Below are 19155 nucleotides of genomic sequence, written 5' to 3'. Positions count from 1 at the left end.
ACCTACTATGTTAATATACGTCATTCTTCTTCTTCTTCTTCTTATACGTCATTACACCGAGCCTGCTTAACCAAGCCAAAACTTTGAGTATTTAATTCAAACTTTATATCGTCGTTGTACGCTACTACAATAGGAAAATCTTTGCCATTTATCTTTGGTATATAGTTGTATATATTCTCAATTTTTTTGAACACTTCGTTAGCGCGATGCAGGATCTTTGTGGCGCCATCTAGTTTGGGAATGTGGAAGTTAGCTAAGAGTGTAGTTTCGTGCAGGTCCACTGCTGATACCGAATGTTGGATTATGTGCATCGAAACACATGAAGTTCGAAAAGTAATAAACTTTGTTCTGGATTTTACAAGGCGCATAGTACTTTTGATGCATAAATAATAATTTTAGTAGAAGGAACGTGGATTTCAAACGCTCCCCTGGTCTAGAGGCACACAAATGTCTAGAAATTGCGCGTTTATGATTTCTTCCAAACCTTCCTTTAACGTATTATAAAGCTTTCTCTGAACCACATGACCTATATCCAGAGATTTTCAAACGTTACGGTTTTGTGCTGCTTGTATTTATTGACTTTTTTTTTAAATCTAAAGACTAGCGTGTGACCGCAATCACACCCGAACATAAGTGTTGATGCGGCCTAGGATGGACCGCGCTTGTCTAGAAGTTACCTATTCACTCTTGATTTTAAGGAAACCATATTATAGGTATCAGGGAAGACGGAAGCTGGATATTTGCGCTGCTCATTAGGAACGAGGAAACAAAACGCTTTGTAAGTGTCCATCGGACATCAACTACGCAACGAAGCAGATCCATACGATGCCTTGCAGATTCGATGATAGAAAGGTGAATATGGAACCAAATTAAATAGTTGACTCCCGTCAAGTCGTTTTATTTTGTCAGTCTACCTTGTGTCAAATTATTTACATTTATTTACATATCAGTAGAGTTGGTGTTGAGTCGATATGGTATGCGAAGGCCATTATCGCATTATATTATTATTTACTGTTCCTCATAAAAACCGGCCCTCTACAGGGCACGGGTCTCCTTCCACAGTGAGAAGGGGTTAAGGCCGTAGTCCACCACGCTGGCCCAGGGCGGATTGGTGGACTACGCACACCTTTTAGAACATAATGGAGAGCTCTCAGGCATGCTGGTGTCCTCACGTTTACCGTTGAAGCAAGTGATATTTTTAATTGCTTAAAACGCACATAACCTAGAAAAGTTTGCAGAGTTACGTGCTGGGATTCGAACTCGGCCCTCCGAAAGTGAATTCCAATTCCTACCAACTGGGCTATCATCACCTCTACTGTTACACTAAACGAAAACTGCTTGAATCAAGCATTTTTTTAATCGATCTTTAAATTCAATTGAATAGAAAAGAGGGATGAGCTCGCTCATTTTTATCATAACTGCCCGCCCGGCTGCCAATTTCTACCTATTATTTATTATTAATTCACAAATTGAGTTCACAAGTTGAGTTACTAGGTATTTGTTTTATTAGACGTTTCTTACGCCGCGCCGTGCGCGCTTGATTTATACGCTCAGTGCGTTTCGGCCCTTAGGACATTGTTTGGGAAAATAATATTTCGAAATACGCATTTCTCTTATGCTAATTAGATTAAGTATGATATTATATAATATAGATATTCAAATGTTATGAATTACTCATTTTAAAATGCTTATGTAATGAAATGTGTTTCTGTTCTGTAACTTGGTCGTTAAAAGAATGCGTTCCTAGCAGGATTTAACTTGATGGTATTGTTTTACGATAGAAGTATGTATGTTTTAAACGAATTATTTTCCTTAATAACTTAAAACAACTAGTTTTTTAACATAATTTTGCTATCTTAATGAAATGATAAACGGTATTTTTTGTTCATACTGCCAAGTCACACAAACAAGGTTATGTCAACGTAGAACGCAATCTTTAAGCGGCCGGATTTTCATATATTTAATATTAAAATATAGCAAAAAAAATAATTTTGTACATTAATTAATAACTACTAAATGTTGGTTATTTCAATAGTCTTATTTTATTGATTCAGAGTTATTACTTTGGTTTAAATATACAGGCTGCATACGTTAAAGTATATCTATAAGGACGTTGACACTCGAAGAGGTAAATGTTAGAAATGTCCCTTAGGTTTTCCCAAACGGACATTTGTTAAATAAAACTTTATTATCACGGAAGCTAGAATTCATTAATAATCGCTGCCGCACTAATAAAAGCAAGTACAGAATATAAGACTTTAATGTCGAGTAGCGTAAGTCGCATTTTACTGTGACGCCATATTTCGATGGTACTCTGAAACGATCATGCGGATTAAAAGCGTGCAAATCTTATATCGTAAAGATGAATTTTCTGACGCCGCTTCAAGTGTATATTGTATGATCTGCATACTGGATCATAGTCGTACAAATTGTGTGGTATTATCTAACGTCTGTAGCCTGGTTTGCTTTCACAAACTTAGTGCTTTAACGATCATATTTTAGTGTTAATTAATGTACCTACTTTAGTTGGTGTTTGAATACAATATTTTGCCTTCATTATTCTTTTATTGGCCTACTGGCATATAGGTATAAGTGTTTCTTCTTGTTTCCATCGGTATGTTTCGATATTTTAAATTGAACTATACGCTACGATGAGTAACCCGTCTAGGCAAAACTGATGCATCCAGTGGCCATTCAAATATTGAAATATCTTACAAAAATAATCAAATGATGACAGTGGCGTGCACTGGGTTTCTTACCAGGGTATGCATACAGCGGGTAAACTGCATAAAACGGCAAAATTCTCCTTCTCCTATACGAGTTATATATCAATTTTAGGGTAGGCAGTGCCAGACCAACATACCAAATAGTTGCAGACCTAATGTAAGTTTATGATGGCATTGAAGAAAGTCTGTACCCCTTCCCCCCAAATTGAGCCCAGCCCAGCAGTGGGATCTGCTAGGGTTATGATGAGGTTTGCACAAAAAAAAAACTTATAACTACTATCATTTAGGTAAGTAAAACGAATTAGTCTTCATATTTTTTTAAATTTTAATAGCAATTTACAAAAATATTCACATATTATGACTGAATACTTATAAGAATATTGTCAATTCAGTGGTATACAAATCTAATATCAACAGTTTTCTTTGCCAATAAAATCCAAATATACCCTAAATTTATTAGTTTTCTAGCAATCAGCATGGTTTTTTTATGAACCGAGGTTGACTGGTAGATAATGCATGTGTAATTAATACCGTTTCATATTGTACGTTGTTTTTTTTTCAGGTGAAATAAAGTTCATAAAACCGCGATATATCAACATTTCACATCTAATTAATGTTAAAATATGAGATGTAATGTCGACAATTTTTAAATGGGATGCAATGTTATCGTGGTATAGCCGTTTATTATTTTTTTTTTTTTAATTATTTATATTTTAAACCAAATAACCACTATTAATTATGCTTACAATCACTCCTTGGCGTCGGTTATTCCCTCGGTGCTAATGGCGAACATCGCCTCGGTCTCCGGTAGGCAAGGACTGTCGTATATCTTGCACACGCGATTATCTCCCCTCCCCTTAAATGAAAAAAAAGTGTGTGTGCTTACTAGACGGCAGAAGAGAAAACTGTAAGAGGAAGGGTCTTAAAATTAGGTAACAAAATAAACTTAAACAAGGTAAAAACAAACAAATATAATTCCATGTTGGCAGTGACATATCTCTCTAGTATTACAATGTAATATGTAGTTTCTAAAAGATCAATAAAGCTATTATTATTATCTCTAAGCATGAGGTGTAGGTACATTATTTATATGACTGTAATAACACCGGCAATTACCTTCAGAACGAAAAACAGCAACGCTCCTTACGTGGACGCGCTCTGATGAATCCACAACAATTTTCATCAGCGATTCTATAACACAATATACCCCGACCCACTGCGTCGCATCACCCGCCTGCACTATTTCTTTGTTTAACGGGCTCCACAATCCTAAAGAGCCTTACTGTTGTGTTAAATAGCATATAGCGTTTAACAGATAAGAACATCTTAGGTGAGACTGCAGTCAGTGGCTTGAACATGTAGCGAAATAAAAAAAAAATAACATGATATTACCTTGCGCAGGTACAGTCGAGTGGTGGAAGCGTGGGCAATGATATGCCCACCGATCGGCTTCTTGGTGTCCGCGTTGAAAACGCCTACCGCGTCCACTTGCGCTACCACCTGATTCGTTATTATCACCGCGACACCAAACTGTGAATATGAAAAGCGCGTTCACGAAGCCATATTTAGCGCTAACAGTATTTATATGTGAGGGCAACCTTAACATAGCTATATGTCAATGAGAATTTTACGTGCGGTAAGCATTTGATCTATCTATGTATAGTTTTATACAACGTGTAACAGAATTACGATATAATAATGAAAAATGCATAAGTATATTTCATAAGGAATCACCCTGTGAGAATATTAAATCAAAAGAAGCATATTTAGTTTTCCATACAAACGAATTCAAAACTTTTAAGTGTTTCCTTTTGACAACCCTATTGAAGATAAAAGAGCGACACGCGCATAGTACCTACGCTACGCGACGCGTACCTAATTTAGTAACAGGAGTCACATGATTTTAATTTTGCATGTGATGTATCTGATTTCTTTCACTAAAAACTATGGCAGTGGTTTACTCTTACTATATTTGTGAAACCGAAAACCTAACAGTTTTTAGGTTTTCGGTTTCACAAATAAGTCTCAGAGGCAGTACATAATGTCTAAAGCCTGTGAAGTATTATTTCGGTTTTCATTTACACGTTGTATAATATCTCCATTTTGAGGCTTGGGATGTTCTCACAGAACGACGTTAGAATAGGGTATTTTAGAGCCAACAATAAGTTTAATTCGGCACGATTTTCAGTATTTTAAAGGTTTTATTTTGTCTGGTCTGTCTGGGAGGCTTTGGCCGTGGCTAGTTAACACCCTACCGACATCGCTAAGCGATTTAGTGTTCCGGTGCGATGTCGCGTAGAAACCAATTAGGGGTATAACTACCATACTCCCTAACAGGTTAGCCCGCTACCATCTTAGACTGCATCATCACTTACCACCACCAAATAAAATAAAAATTATTTTATTTTATGATTTTTTGCTATATTTTCTAGTTTTGTAAAATAATAATCTTTGAGGTTTACACCAGAACAAGTATGGGATAGAAGCATGCGTTACTTTGCGAAATTCTATGGTATATTGTAAAAAATTAAGCTTAATTTGCTATACTCCGCGAAAAGCAGGGGAATCTGTATGGTGTTATATTTAGTTAAGTTGCTCCGGTTTCTGAGCGAAACGTGCGTAGAGGGTACATTTCCGAAGATCTGCTTTAGTGTGTAGTATAAAGATTAAAGAAATTATAAATTACATCATACATATGCTCCTGCTTTTCGCAGAGTATAGCAACTTAAGCTTAATTTTCATAATACCAGCACAAGTGACGTTTTTAATACAGTCAAATACCCTTCTTCTTTTCATTTGACGGCCGATTGGCGCAGTGGACCCTGCTTTCTGAGTCTATGGCCGTGGGTTCGAATGCCACAACTCGAAAATGTTTCTGTGATAAACATGAATGTTTCTGGGTGTTATCTGGATTTTATAAGTATTTATCTATTCATAAAATTATTCATCAGTCATCTTAGCACCCATAAAACTAGCTACGCTTACTTTGGGGCTAGATGGCGATGTGTGTATTGTCGTTGTATATTTATTTATTATTTGTGTGTTGTCGAACGCTTGATTACCCATCGCCGAATACTCTATAGAAGCTAGAAATTTACATAAAAGTAAATACCTCATCGGCTAATCTGAGAAGCATCCTCATAAACCTGCCGAGATGCAGTTGTCGCGCATTGAGCTCTCCCCTGCCGGAGTAATCCGTCCTATACAAGGCCGTTGCACTGTCCACTATTATCAAGGAATACCTGCAATTTTTTTTTTATTTCTATATATACACTAAAATAGAAAAAAAAAACAAGAAGAAATTTAAAAAGTAGGATACAAACGGCGGCCTTATCGCTTAGTAGCGATCTCTTCCAGGCAACATTAGGATTAGAAGAAACCAAGGGAAACCGATTGGGATTATTATGTATTATTATTATATACATACTTACGCACTAATACACACTAATACTTATCCAGATTACAAATATAAAATAATAAATTAGGAAGTCTTAGGAATCATATTATAATACAATATGATTCCTAAGGTGATTTTGGACCTACCAATGCATAAGTTTAAAGAATATGTTAAAACACATTTATTACAGCATGTTACTATACAATTGATGAATTTCTTAATGACAAGGTTGCTTAGAAGCATCCGGCTCCACTTTCATCTCTCACAAAATAGAAAATGAATGTTAAAAAGTAAAATGTAAATTATTGACGTTGGAAAAGAGAAACTGCTGAGTTTCTTGCCGGCTTCTTCTCGGTAGAATCTGCCTTAGGAAAATTATGAAAAATTAAATTAACATTTCATAATAATATGACTGGATACCTCTACAGCATTAATGCGGGTTTTGGTCAAATTGTTTTGCCTTCCCTACCACTGTCGGTGAAGTAATGAAATATGATATCTACCTGGACTCTGTCATCATAGCGCAGGCTTGCACCAACAACTGTGACTGATGATCTGTGTTGTATGCTCGGGCATATGCCACATTGTCGAGTACAGCAGCTCCCTCCATACCGTAGCGTTGTGCAACGGCTAACAACCGCTCTGGGCGGAAGGTACCTTCTGTGTCTATGTACATACACTTCCCTTCGCCACCCGATTGCTCTATTGGCAGCTGAAAAATTAGTCTTTGTTATATTTGTTAACATACACAGAAGCGTAAATCTATCTATAATCTATGTTTAAATCAGACAATATTAATGTTACCTGGCAAGTGACAGCCAGTGTGTGGCATAACTGTGTTTTTCCTGTGCGGAACTCCCCGAATATCTCTGTGATTGAGCCTGTCTCAATGCCTCCTCCTAGTAACCTGTCTAACTCCTTTGAACCTGTTGTCAGCTGTATAATTTCTGCTCTGAAATAAATATTTATCTGAATAAAATTTAAATTTGCTCTCATATGAATAATAATAAAAATAGGCATTTTAGAGAGACAGCTTTCAAATTTCTAACTTAACTTCTTTTAAATATTTTCTTAACAAATAATAACAAAAAGTGTTTATTGTGACTTAACCAAAACAGTTAGACATATATCCTCCTGGACTTTTTTGTAGATAATAATGATTACTTTAAACATTTATTACATTATTTTAATGTATCATCAATCATTTTCGCGGCTTACGCCAGTAAAGCTCCAAATTGGTATGACATCTTTAATTTCAGACAATTTACAGAAAACCTTAATAAGATATACACTACCTTCCACATGAGTCACTCTATTGATTAATGAGAAGTATGAAAATCTGTTTGGTAATTTCTCAACTTTTTGCACCCAGACAGACAGTACCTCTAATAAAAAGCCAAATTGGAAAGACCAAATAATAAGTGTAATAAAAAATTACCTTTTTTGGTGAAACTCTGTGGCTGTAGTAAATCCCATAGGTACCAATTTTGAAGCTTCTGCTAATATTTTGTCTGCCTTTGCTTCAGATATGCCTTTTATTGTGATCAACCATTTCTTAGGGGCATATGCCACAGATTCAACTGTATGATATCCTGCCTCTTCCAACTTTTTGACATCACCTGATGTGATACCATTTCCCTTCAAAATAAGTTAATTAGTTTCTTTTTAACTTCTAACACACATTATTAAAACATTTTACTTATATTATTAAATATAAGTAAAATATTTTTTTATAATAGGTAAATATTATTTATCATTAATTTTATTCGACAGCTGAAATAACAACTCAATGTGTTGTATAAGAAAATTTAGAAGCATATGAGCCTCTGAGTACATTATAGATGGAGTATACAGTATCACCATATATACCAGTACTCTACTATCCAGATAACATACTTCATCATCAACATCATCATCTAATCCTTTGATCACTATTTATTAATATTTATTTAACTCTTTCTGCACCGCTATAGGAAGTTAGGCACATCAAAGAAGAAAAGAAATACAAAGATTGAAGTACAATACAAAAGGTGGCCTTATCGCTTTGTAGCAATCTCTGCCAGGCAACATTATGAGTACGACTTTCTCAGTATACACCACAGAATGTAGTTATACACCTGTGGGACGCCTTCTTGTAGATGTAGTGACTTATCAATGAATCTGTTCAAGAATAAACTGGACAATCATCAAAAGTACAAAAAGCACAAGAAATGATTTATCAGCAAAAACTGCAGTTTATAAAATTTGTTTGTTTACTCAACCAGTCCTGAGGCAGCAATATAACATGTCTAGTGTTAGTTAATATTTAAAAATGTTTAAAAACATTTTAATGACTGCATCACCACCAGCACATACTGCTCAAAAATAGCCTTATCAAAACATAAAATTCAAATTCAAATTCAAAATTCATTTATTTCAAGTAGGCCTAATATAAGCACTTTTGAAACGTCAAGTCTGTCTGTTTGTAGTGATTCTACCACCGGTTCGGAAGGCAGATTCTACCGAGAAGAAGCCGGCAAGAAACTCAGCAGTTGCTCTTTTCCAACATCAACAATTTACATTTTGCATTTTAACATTCATTTTTCTATCTTGTGAGAGCTGAAAGCGGAGCCGGATGCTTCCAAGCAACCTTGTCATTAAAAAATTCATCAATTGTATAGTAACCTCGCTGTAATAAATGTGTTTTAACAAATTCTTTAAACTTGTGCATTGGCAGGTCCAAAATCACCTTAGGAATAATATTATAAAAGCGTATACTCAATCCCACAAATGATCCCTGTACCTTACGCAGACGATATGCAGATGACACTAATTTATGACCATTTCTTGTAAGTCGACTGTTTATGTCCACTTTTTGTTTATAAAGACTAATATGTTGTCTTACAAATACTATATTGTTATAAATATACTAGCCGTTTCCCGCCCGCTTCGCTGGACGAATTGAAAAAAGGAAATAAATTACATTTTATGTTTCATTTTTATTTATTTTTTTCATATTTTTATTATTCTCCTTTTTTTTTATTTTTGTATGAACATAAATAGGCCCCGCGGATAGAACTGTAAGCATCGATATTGTTTAGACTTACTCAAATTCCAAATTCCATCGATTTAGCCTGTATCTTTCATCCAGGTGATTTTTCTCACTAATATTCATTGTAACTTTCAATGTGCAATCATTATAACATTTCCGTGCCTTTCTTCCAAAAATTAATAATAATTGACATGAAGAAAAAAATTTGAAATGAGCATTGAAAGTTTAAGTTAAAGTCATTGCAAGTCTCATATGTGAAGTTGAAATCTGTCTAGGTTCAAGTGCGACGAATTTTCTGTTAACTAAAATTTTCTCCGTGACATCAATTTTTTATAGAAAATTAATTGTGCATGTTTTTTATGAATTCTATTGGAATAAGTAACTAAATTTCTTTTCCACATCTCATGTGCTTGGAAAATGCATTCATTTTAATCTGTTACATTTCCGCGATCCCGCAATAAAAGAATTCGTCGGTTATGTAGTCTGCAAAAGTAAAATGAATGTAAAATTCTTAGTCCGTTGATTGGATAGCTACATGTAAAGTTAAGTTTTTGAAACCTCTCAATGACTTTTTCTCCGCTGCCAAAAAGACGATTGTTGTAAGGAAATACACGAATATCCCTACATACACGAAGATCCCCACCAAATTTGGAGTCTGTAGAAGTTACAGGTTAGAAATAAAAATTTTAGATTTTAACACCCACCCCCGCAATTCCTGTCGGAAGTAGACTTTATTGAAATCCATTTTGAGATGTTCTTTATGTGAATAATAAAAGATTCCTACCATATTTCCCGTCATACCCGCAATCCCCTTTGGGGAATGAATTTCTTAAAATCTATTCATAGCTGACCTCTACATAGCAAAAGTAATATTCCTACCAAGTTTCACGTTTCTAAGTCTTATGGTTCCCGAGATTTCGTGGTGAGTGACTATATAGATGGGAATTCTTCGATTATCATCGAAATTTTTAACTTTTTATCGGGCTTTTTTAAAATTTTCTTACATACAAAATTTTCTCCTGACAATTCTGAAGATAAAAAAAACCCCAATTGGTCCAGCCGTTCTCCACTACCGTGAGTAGATTCTTAGCTGAATGTAAAAACCATAATCCGTTTAATACACTCTGTTGAAATCCATGAAAACAAAAGAATCAAGAGAAAATGCTTATCTTTTGTTTTTATTAGCGGGATAAATGTTCATAAAAGTAAAACAGCAATAAAAAAATGAAGGAATGTTGGAATTCAAAAAATAGATAGCCATAAACCATCTAGGAAAAATTTCGCATCGAATGGTGGTAGTTTCATGTCGATACGATCAGTGGTTTAGGCGTGATTGAGCCTCAAACGAAAACCATTTTCATTATATATATATAGATAGATTGTGAAGCTACAGTAAGTATGTCTATTTCTTTAAACTTCTCACGGAGGGATTCGCGTGATTTAAGTTTATATATTGACCGTACAGCTCTTTTCTGCAATATAAATATAGTTTCGATATCAGCTGCTTTACCCCATAACAAGATTCCATAGGACATAACACTATGAAAGTACGCAAAATAAACTAGCCTAGCTATTTCAACGTCAGTAATCTGTCTAATTTTTCTGACTGCGTAGGCAGCCGAGCTTAGTTTACCCGCTAGTGAATCTATATGGGCACCCCACTGTAGCTTATTATCCAAGGTCACGCCCAGAAAAACTGTGGAAGTCTCTATTTTTAGTGTTTCACCATTTATCATTATATTTTTATCAATTTTCTTTACATTTGGTAAGATAAATTCGACACACTTTGTTTTTTTTGCATTTAAAAGTAAGTTGTTAACTGTAAACCAGTGCGACACATGCGACATAACACGGTTTACTTCGTCAGAGTTATCTTTACTCCTATCAGTCTTAAAAATTAGAGATGTATCATCTGCAAACAATACAATGTCGCATGTTCCACTGACATGGTACGGTAGATCATTTATATACACTAAAAATAGAAAAGGACCCAAAATCGAGCCTTGTGGGACACCCATTGAGGTATTTGAACCCTGAGACTTTGCATCATTTATGCAAACTCTTTGGGTTCTATTGCTGAGATAAGAGGCAACCAAATTTAGTGCAACGTTTTGGATACCATAGTGGCTTAGCTTAAGAAGCAAGGTTTTATGATCAACACAATCGAAAGCTTTAGATAGATCACAAAAAACACCCATGGCGTTCTGTGAACATTCCCAGGCATCATAAACATGTTTTATAAGTTTAGCGCCTGCGTCCGTTGTGCTACGACCTTTAGTGAAGCCATACTGCTCAGGGTGTAGTAAGTTATTTACATTAAAATGATATAAGAGTTGATTAAATATAATTTTTTAAAATATCTTACTAAGAGCTGGTAAGATTGAGATAGGTCTGTAATTGTTTATATCATTTTTATTACCAGATTTAAATAGAGGAATGAGTTTACTATGTTTCATTAGGTTCGGGAAAGTACCTAAATCAACACATTCATTGAAAATTATGGCTAAAAGAGGAGCAATGACGTCAATAATTTGAGATATTACCTTTACCGACATTCCCCATATATCACCTGTTTTCTTTAATTTTAACAACTTGAAGTTTTTACTGATATCCGATGCATCTATATGTTTGAAATGAAATAAAACTTTGCACTCATTAATGTTGCCTCTTAATAAATTCTGAGCTGCAGTAGGTGAGGAATTTAGTGAATCTGTTAACAAAATAGGAACATTCTGAAAAAAGTTTTCAAAAGTACTAGCAACTTCTGTATCAGTAGTTACCATATTATTATTAATAATTAATTCAAAATTTCCGTCTCGAGATTTAGTTTTCCCAGATTCATTATTAACAATTTTCCAGGTTGTTTGTATTTTGTTTTCAGATTTTACTATCCGATCTTTAATGTATAGCGACTTAGCTTGTCTACAAACATTTTTAAATGTTTTGGAGTAACTTTTTACATATTCAAGGAAAGTTGGAGTCTGATTGTATTGTTTTTCATCATATAGCTCATACAACTTATCCCTGCTTTTGTAAATGCCTATAGTCGCCCAATCACTAAACCTCATTTTTTTATTAGAATCTATGTATTTAAAATTAAATACTTTATTAAATGCACTTTCTATTTGATTGAAAAGCGTACGATAAAGATTGTCGGGATGACAGTTTTCAAAAAAGAGAGCAGGAATTTTGGCTGATATTTCACCTTTAAATCGCGTTAGTTTACTCTGAGTTATCGGCCTGTACTTAACAATATGTTTATTTCTATTTGTACCAACAACAGTAATTTGTTGGCCACAATGATCTGACCTTAAATTGTTTAATATCGATTTACCTAAGATATCACAGTTAAAAAAAATATTATCTAAACAAGATGCTGAAGTTGCTGTGATTCTAGTAGGTTCATCGAAAGCATTATTCAAATTAAAGCATTTAAATAAGTTTAACAACCTAGTCGTAGTAGTATTATGTAATAAGATATCAACATTGAAATCCCCGCATACTATTACATTTTTAGTAGACATACACAATCGCTTAAGGACATCTTCCATTACATCCTCGAATTGGTTGAAATCACCTGAGGGGGGATGGTACACACACACTATTATAAAACGCTCCAGCTCCACACAAGACATAGCCTCAGTGAGAGTTGCTTGTGAATTATGTGCCCACATGTGCTTAGTTTGCTAGTCACAATGCTGGCAGATTAACTGCTAGCCAATCACAGCTTGTCCCATACACGAAACATTTATTTTGCAATAAAATTCATGGGCTCTGAACTGATTGGTTCCCATTTCGATAGACTAATTGTTAGAAAGGGCAACTTCCATTTTTTTCGGTCGCAGTCTTACCTCTAGTTTACTGATCAGCTGGGGACCACAATCCTCTAGATCTTCGTCGGCGGTTACAGTTGTTGCGGATGCTGTAGCAGCAGTCATTTGATTAAATAGCACACGAATCACCCAGTTCCCAAATAACTAATAAAATAAATTCTTATAAAAGTTGCAATATTCGGACAGAGAAACCATCGATATTTGTTTGTTTGTACTTTTGCAGCTTTCATTCAACTTTGTCTTTATAATTTGTAGAAACTTTTTGACAGTTGAGATAGTATTAGAATTATTGCGAATAGGTTTGAACACATTGAAGTCTTAAGTCACCGTCAAATTCAGTCTGTTTAACGAAACGTATTTATTTAAATTAATAACAAAGAGGTAAATAAAATAAAAGAACAGGTCGTGCCAAATGCCAAGTCGTGCTTATTTCTTTATGTCAAAGTTTCCCTCCATATTACTTTAGTTTTTTTTAAACCTTGCTCTGTGTACCTACGTATCATATTCTCAGATATAAACCAATCAGCTTGCCCACTGGACTATAGTCAGTCTAAACTGTCAATCAATTGACTGTAATCTTAAAAGAATTAGAGACCAAAGCCTTTTTCCTGTTCTTGTAAAAAAAAAACTAAATGTCAATCATATACCAATTGGCATTTTGACTTCAAAACAGAAATGTAACCTGAAAAAAAAAACAATCGAAATCACGAAAACTCACTAAAAGTAGAAAATGTTTGTAGACGAATATATAATTCTATCGATATAAATTAATTAATGGTAGAATCGGAAAAGCTTGCTAATCTTCATTCGTCAGTGTTTTAAATAAATATTAAAAGAAAATGGAAGAGGTTTCTCTACGAATCGGTGATAAGGTTTTTAAAGTGAACAAAGACCTTCTGTGTGAATATAGTGACTATTTTCGCGCTATGTTTAGTGGGTATTACGTAGAGAGCGAAAAACAAGAAATTAATATTGATGTAAGTTATATGATTATGTTTTTAACGTAAATAGTGCTAATCGACATTTCTCTCAATAGACAAATGTTTTATATATTTCAGATGCTAGATCCCAATATAACAAGTATTATACTTCAATACATGCAAATGGGTATGATACTTCTTACTGAATATCCACTCTCAACAATTGGTGAAATTGCAATAGCAGCAAATTTTCTGCAAATAACAGAACTTACCAAGCAGATACAGTATGTCTTAGATATTCAATTGAGTGAGAGCAACTGGATTGAGACTATGGCAATTGCTCAAAATGCGTCTTATACACATTTAGAACAGTATTCTGCTGCTTATGGACTGTATTCTTTCAATTCTATGAAACCAGAGTACATTCCTACAATCCAAAGATTAGTATGGTATCTGTCCCACCCCTATTTAGATTCTCAAAATGAATTGTATGTTTTTAAATTTGGGTTTGAGTGGCTTTGCAAGAACAATAAATTGGACGATACTTTATTAGTACTTGCTTGTTTGGACATGAAAAGTGTTGCTAATAGAAATCTGATGGATATACGGGAATATTTGAATGACTATGTTAGTCAACTTTCGGACAGTTTGGTTTCAGAAATCATAGATTGTCTCTTGAATATAACTAATAAAAATCTCCAAATATCAGAATCAAGTTTGCGTGAGCATAAAACAGAGTTATGCGAGAAGTTCTCAGAAAATGTTTGGTCTGAATCATTGAGTATAGTAAAAGATAGTAGAACCCGCCTTATTAAATATATTCCTGTGGTACCCTGCCAGTTACTGAAAAATCACAAACCAGAATTATTACCACATTATTTGTATACTTTTGAAGAGGACAAAGGCTTTGAACAGTATTTAGAGGTGGCAGAGAAGAACCTTTGGGGTTGGAATCTTGCTGCTTGGGGTCTGACAAAACTTGTAATTGTTTGTGGTGAACATGGAAGAGGGACAGGGATCTTCATGAGAGATGTTAAGGTTTATGACACTTTAAAGAAGAAATGGACACAGTTTGGTGTGCAGCTGCCATCAAGGAGACATGCAGGTGTTACAACTGTTGGAGATCTCCTTTATATAGTCGGAGGTGTAGGTGAGTTTAGGTTTGTATTTTCCAGATGAGTGTATATATTTATAATAGACCTAGATGCTAATATTAGTAATAAATTGTTATGTTCACATCAAATCTCAACATGTTCAACCTATGCAGCCTGACATATTCTGGAAGTGCTCTTAAAAGTAGCTGAATTGAGTTTATTAAAATGATCACCATAGCAGATGGAGTGTTCATGTCTCTTATGACACAGTTTTAGGCCTGTGGTCAGCAGTGAGGTCTAAGTAAACTATTTATCACTATGATGATGAGCATTATTGCCAAGTGCAATACGTTCATTAAAATTCTTATATGCATTGATTTACTGCTTCATTAACTTACTGTAAATTAAATTATTATTTATGTGTAAATGTGTGTCCTGTGATCACTGGATTGTGGAATTTGTAAACCTTAGATTCCGTTTTGGGGGAACCAAGTTCAATTCCTGACACCCATGTATAACATTTTAGAGTTACAAGCGTTTTTCATTGTGAATCACTTGAAGCCTGAATCCCTAAAAAGTCTCCATAATATTCTCAAAGGTGTGTGAAGTCTACCAGTCTACAATGGCCAAGCGCAGACACTTGGCCATTGTGATGGACTGTGTCCTCAACCATTTTCAGTTTTAGAGGAGACTCATTGAAGATGATGAAATTGTTTTTCAGGGTAGTGTTAGAGACTGCAGTTGTCTACGATTTAAAAGAAAGAAGCTGTAGAAGTATAGCAAATTTACCTGACGCCATACAAAACCCAGCAGTTTGTACACATAATGACAGAGTTTATGCAGCGGGACACAAAAACATTTATTGTTATGAAACCTATGAAGACAAGGATCATTGGCAGATGGCAGTACGCACAAATATAAGAATGACATTTCTGAGGTCATATAACAACTACATATACTGTATGCAAGGTTATTTCAGAAAACTATACAGGTTTAGACCAGGAATAGATAAAGAGTTGGAACCAATTACATCCTTATCAAATTTACCAGCCGCAATGTGCAATTTAGGTAAGAAAATCTAGTAGTCCATACTAACATTAATATTTTTTTCTTTTGGTGTCTCTGTTTAAAGTCCGCCCATAGATGCATACATTGCATAAAAATGTGCAGGTACATGGTACTGATAATATACTAGAAGGGTTCAAAAGCAAGGTTTTAAGGGTCAATGCCCTGATCTAAGAAGAAACTCAAAAGAAACTTTACCAGGTATTCTTTTTGTTATAATTATTATCTCATACTTTCAGCTCAACCACTGCACCACACTGCACATTCATGGCTAGCATGGCTCTACAAAAATGAAAAGTAGTATGACAAAACACTGAATAACTTTTGAGATATTATCATAATTATCTTTTTGGTTACAGGTAACTGTCTTATGGTATTCACACAAACAGAGTGCGATGAACTAACAGTGGAAGAGTACAAAGATGAGTTAGCTGATGAAAAGCCAAGAGTCCTTACTATGAAAATGGAAAATATGAGGGTCAATGACGTAGCCGGGTCTTGCTCCTTGGTTATGACGATGCCCCCAATGTGTACAGATCTTCCTCAGTATCATAAACAATACCTCTTACGGCAAACAGAAACGTTGTGATAATATTGTAAGTTTGTTATGTCTAGGTTAAAGGTTTCGGCCGTGGCTGGTTACTGTACAAACTAATTAGGGGTTTTTACTTTCATATAAATGCCATACCCCTAACATGTTAGCCCGTCGTAGACTGATCTTAGACTGAATAATCACTTACCAGTAGGTGAGATTGCAATCAAGGGCTCACTTGTAGTGGAATAAAACAAACAAAAAAAATGTGTTGTGTAATGTTGTGTGTTGACGGTAGATTTGAGTTCAGTTCTCACCACCTCTTCACTTGGGTGTCGAACGAGGCCAGTAAGGGAATATAAGGCGACGGGCAGTAGCATTCTCTGTGCTACTACTACCATATACTGTAATCAACCTGTCTGCCCATGTTGGGAGAGGCCTTTAGTCCAGTGCAATGTTATATACTATTGATAATAATGTCAAGTTAGAAGAATTTATATAATTTTCATGTCTTTATATCTTTGGCAGTCAATGAAATATAGGAGATGATGGTATCGTATTTTATCAATAACCAATTGGCTGTAGGTCTAATGGTTAGCACGTTCAGGGAAATCGGTCAAGGAAACTATATATTGTCAATATAATTTAACTACTATAGAAATCTCGTGCTTCTCTCTGTCTACTACAGGCTATTATTAAAAAGAAGAACGGAAACAGACCATGGTAAATTTAAGTACAAGTGTGGTAGTGCTACACTTTATTTGTACCCAGCACAAAAAGTAGGAGACAGGTAAAAAATAAATTACATACTTACAAAAATTATCAAAATTCAAAAAAAATCAAAAAAAAAAAACCAAAACAACAAGTGCAACGCATTAATAATATTAATAATAAAAATAAAAACAAGGTATTGAACAATGACGTGCACAGGGTGGTTTACCAGCCCGAGCTTACGGACAACGAGATGTCTATCCAGTATCTCGTCTATCGCTATAGAAAAGATACGTAGGTAGAAATAATTATCTGCAAGATCCACAACAAAGCTTTGAACAGTAGCACTGCCTGTCGTGTGCTAACTGTTTCACTAACATACAGTTGAGTTTTTTATACTAACTATAAAAATTTAGACCGGACCGACTTTTCGTGTAACCATTATTTTTCAAATTTTTGTTTTTACTGGTTAGCTGTTAGTGTTTAAAAATATTGAATAGATTATCTTATAATATTATAAATTTTCTATCTTAAAACAAGATATTCCGTCACTTTTATTACTTCCTGCGAATTTAAACACGAAGCTAATGCCGTTTTCACCACGTTCAAAGTGGTAGATTTTCAATCTACGTTTACTTCTCTGCGATCGTGTGAAATCTAATCTATTGACAACGTTGTTTCCGAATTTTGTAATTAGGTGGCGCTTTTTCCATACCATATAAATAGTAGTTACCTTCTATGCGATCGACTTGGGACAGCAAATCTAAATGGAGCTAAAGGAGAGCATTTTTTAACTTATTTTTCAATACGACAAGAATAGCGCTATAACTTAACATTAGTCCGCCTTAGTCCTTACATCTGCGAGTAATGTCCACAAACTTGTTCTGTAAAATATTCTGTGCTTGGGCTTGTAACTATTTAAAAAAATGAATCGCTTTATTATTTATTTATTTTATCCTTGCGGTACTTAATTTAATTTGAGGTGACGAAGAATACGTATAGACTAAACAATATTTTTATTCTTTTTAAAAAACTATTTTACTATTGTTAAGAAAATAATAAAAACACTTACATAAAACGATTATCTTGTTTGTTTTTGTGTATTTTACCGCACTTGCTTTTTTTATATTTTATAACTAAAAAGTAATGAAAATATTGTTTAAATTATAAGATAAGTTAGAAAAAATTTAGTTTATTTCCTATAAGCACCCATTATTCTAATCGTAAGGAGTTGTGCTATAAATACCGCTTTACAGACAATACAATAAATAAATAGCTATCTATCATTATATCGTTATTTCTTTTAGTTTTCCTTAGTGTATACTACGTTACACTACTATGTTAACGTACCTAAGGTCTACCATACTACTAATACTACTAAGTGTACAGCTCTAGTACCGTCTGCTCTAAAACCGTCTCTTCTATGAGAGGCGAGGCCGGAGCCCGGCAGTCTGATCTTAATAGACTGCAGATGATTTCGTTAACAACTATAACCATCTCTTATCGGAATTCAGAACACCGGGTTACATGGTCTGCCCATTTCCACTTGAGCATCACATTGTTTTAGGGAATCTACGTACCGTACGTACGTAAAAACGAATGCTATATTCGTTTTTTTTAGTATTAGTTGTATGTCTACTCTACTGTCCCTGTGTTCTCTGTTCTTTGTTCCTCTCTAAGTTATTTGGACCCATTTTTTTTGTAGGTTTATTTGTTAAAAATACATGTTTAGCTAGATGGCATAAGACAAGGTAACGGACATGAACTTGATGTTTATTTTGACGCTGTTAAGCAATACAGATGCCATGTGGTGACGGCAGATCCGAACACAGTTGTCTCCAGTGGT

The 19155-nt window shown here is 34.6% G+C and overlaps 2 protein-coding genes across 2 annotated transcripts; one reads left to right on the top strand and one right to left on the bottom strand.

Annotated features, from left to right (window-relative positions):
* Positions 1-3031: 3031 nt before the first annotated feature.
* Positions 3032-13432, bottom strand: LOC120632362 (DNA repair protein RAD51 homolog 1). Its single transcript, XM_039902216.1, has 7 exons — positions 13006-13432; positions 7562-7761; positions 6928-7075; positions 6627-6835; positions 5839-5968; positions 4119-4256; positions 3032-3582 (listed from the first exon to the last, which is right to left on the bottom strand). The coding sequence occupies exons 1-7, from the start codon at positions 13090-13092 to the stop codon at positions 3475-3477; spliced, it is 1020 nt and encodes a 339-aa protein (XP_039758150.1). The 5' UTR covers positions 13093-13432; the 3' UTR covers positions 3032-3474.
* A 163-nt stretch (positions 13433-13595) lies between these two features.
* Positions 13596-18367, top strand: LOC120632361 (kelch-like protein 40b). Its single transcript, XM_039902215.1, has 4 exons — positions 13596-13964; positions 14046-15067; positions 15723-16069; positions 16426-18367. Exons 1-4 carry the CDS (start codon positions 13827-13829, stop codon positions 16653-16655), a joined length of 1737 nt encoding a protein of 578 aa, XP_039758149.1. The 5' UTR covers positions 13596-13826; the 3' UTR covers positions 16656-18367.
* Positions 18368-19155: the final 788 nt, after the last annotated feature.

Source organism: Pararge aegeria, chromosome 19, assembly GCF_905163445.1.
Source record: "Pararge aegeria chromosome 19, ilParAegt1.1, whole genome shotgun sequence".
In the NCBI taxonomy this organism is placed as follows: domain Eukaryota; kingdom Metazoa; phylum Arthropoda; class Insecta; order Lepidoptera; family Nymphalidae; genus Pararge; species Pararge aegeria.
Note: the sequence above shows the minus strand (reverse complement) of the source record. Positions and strands in the feature narration are given on the sequence as shown.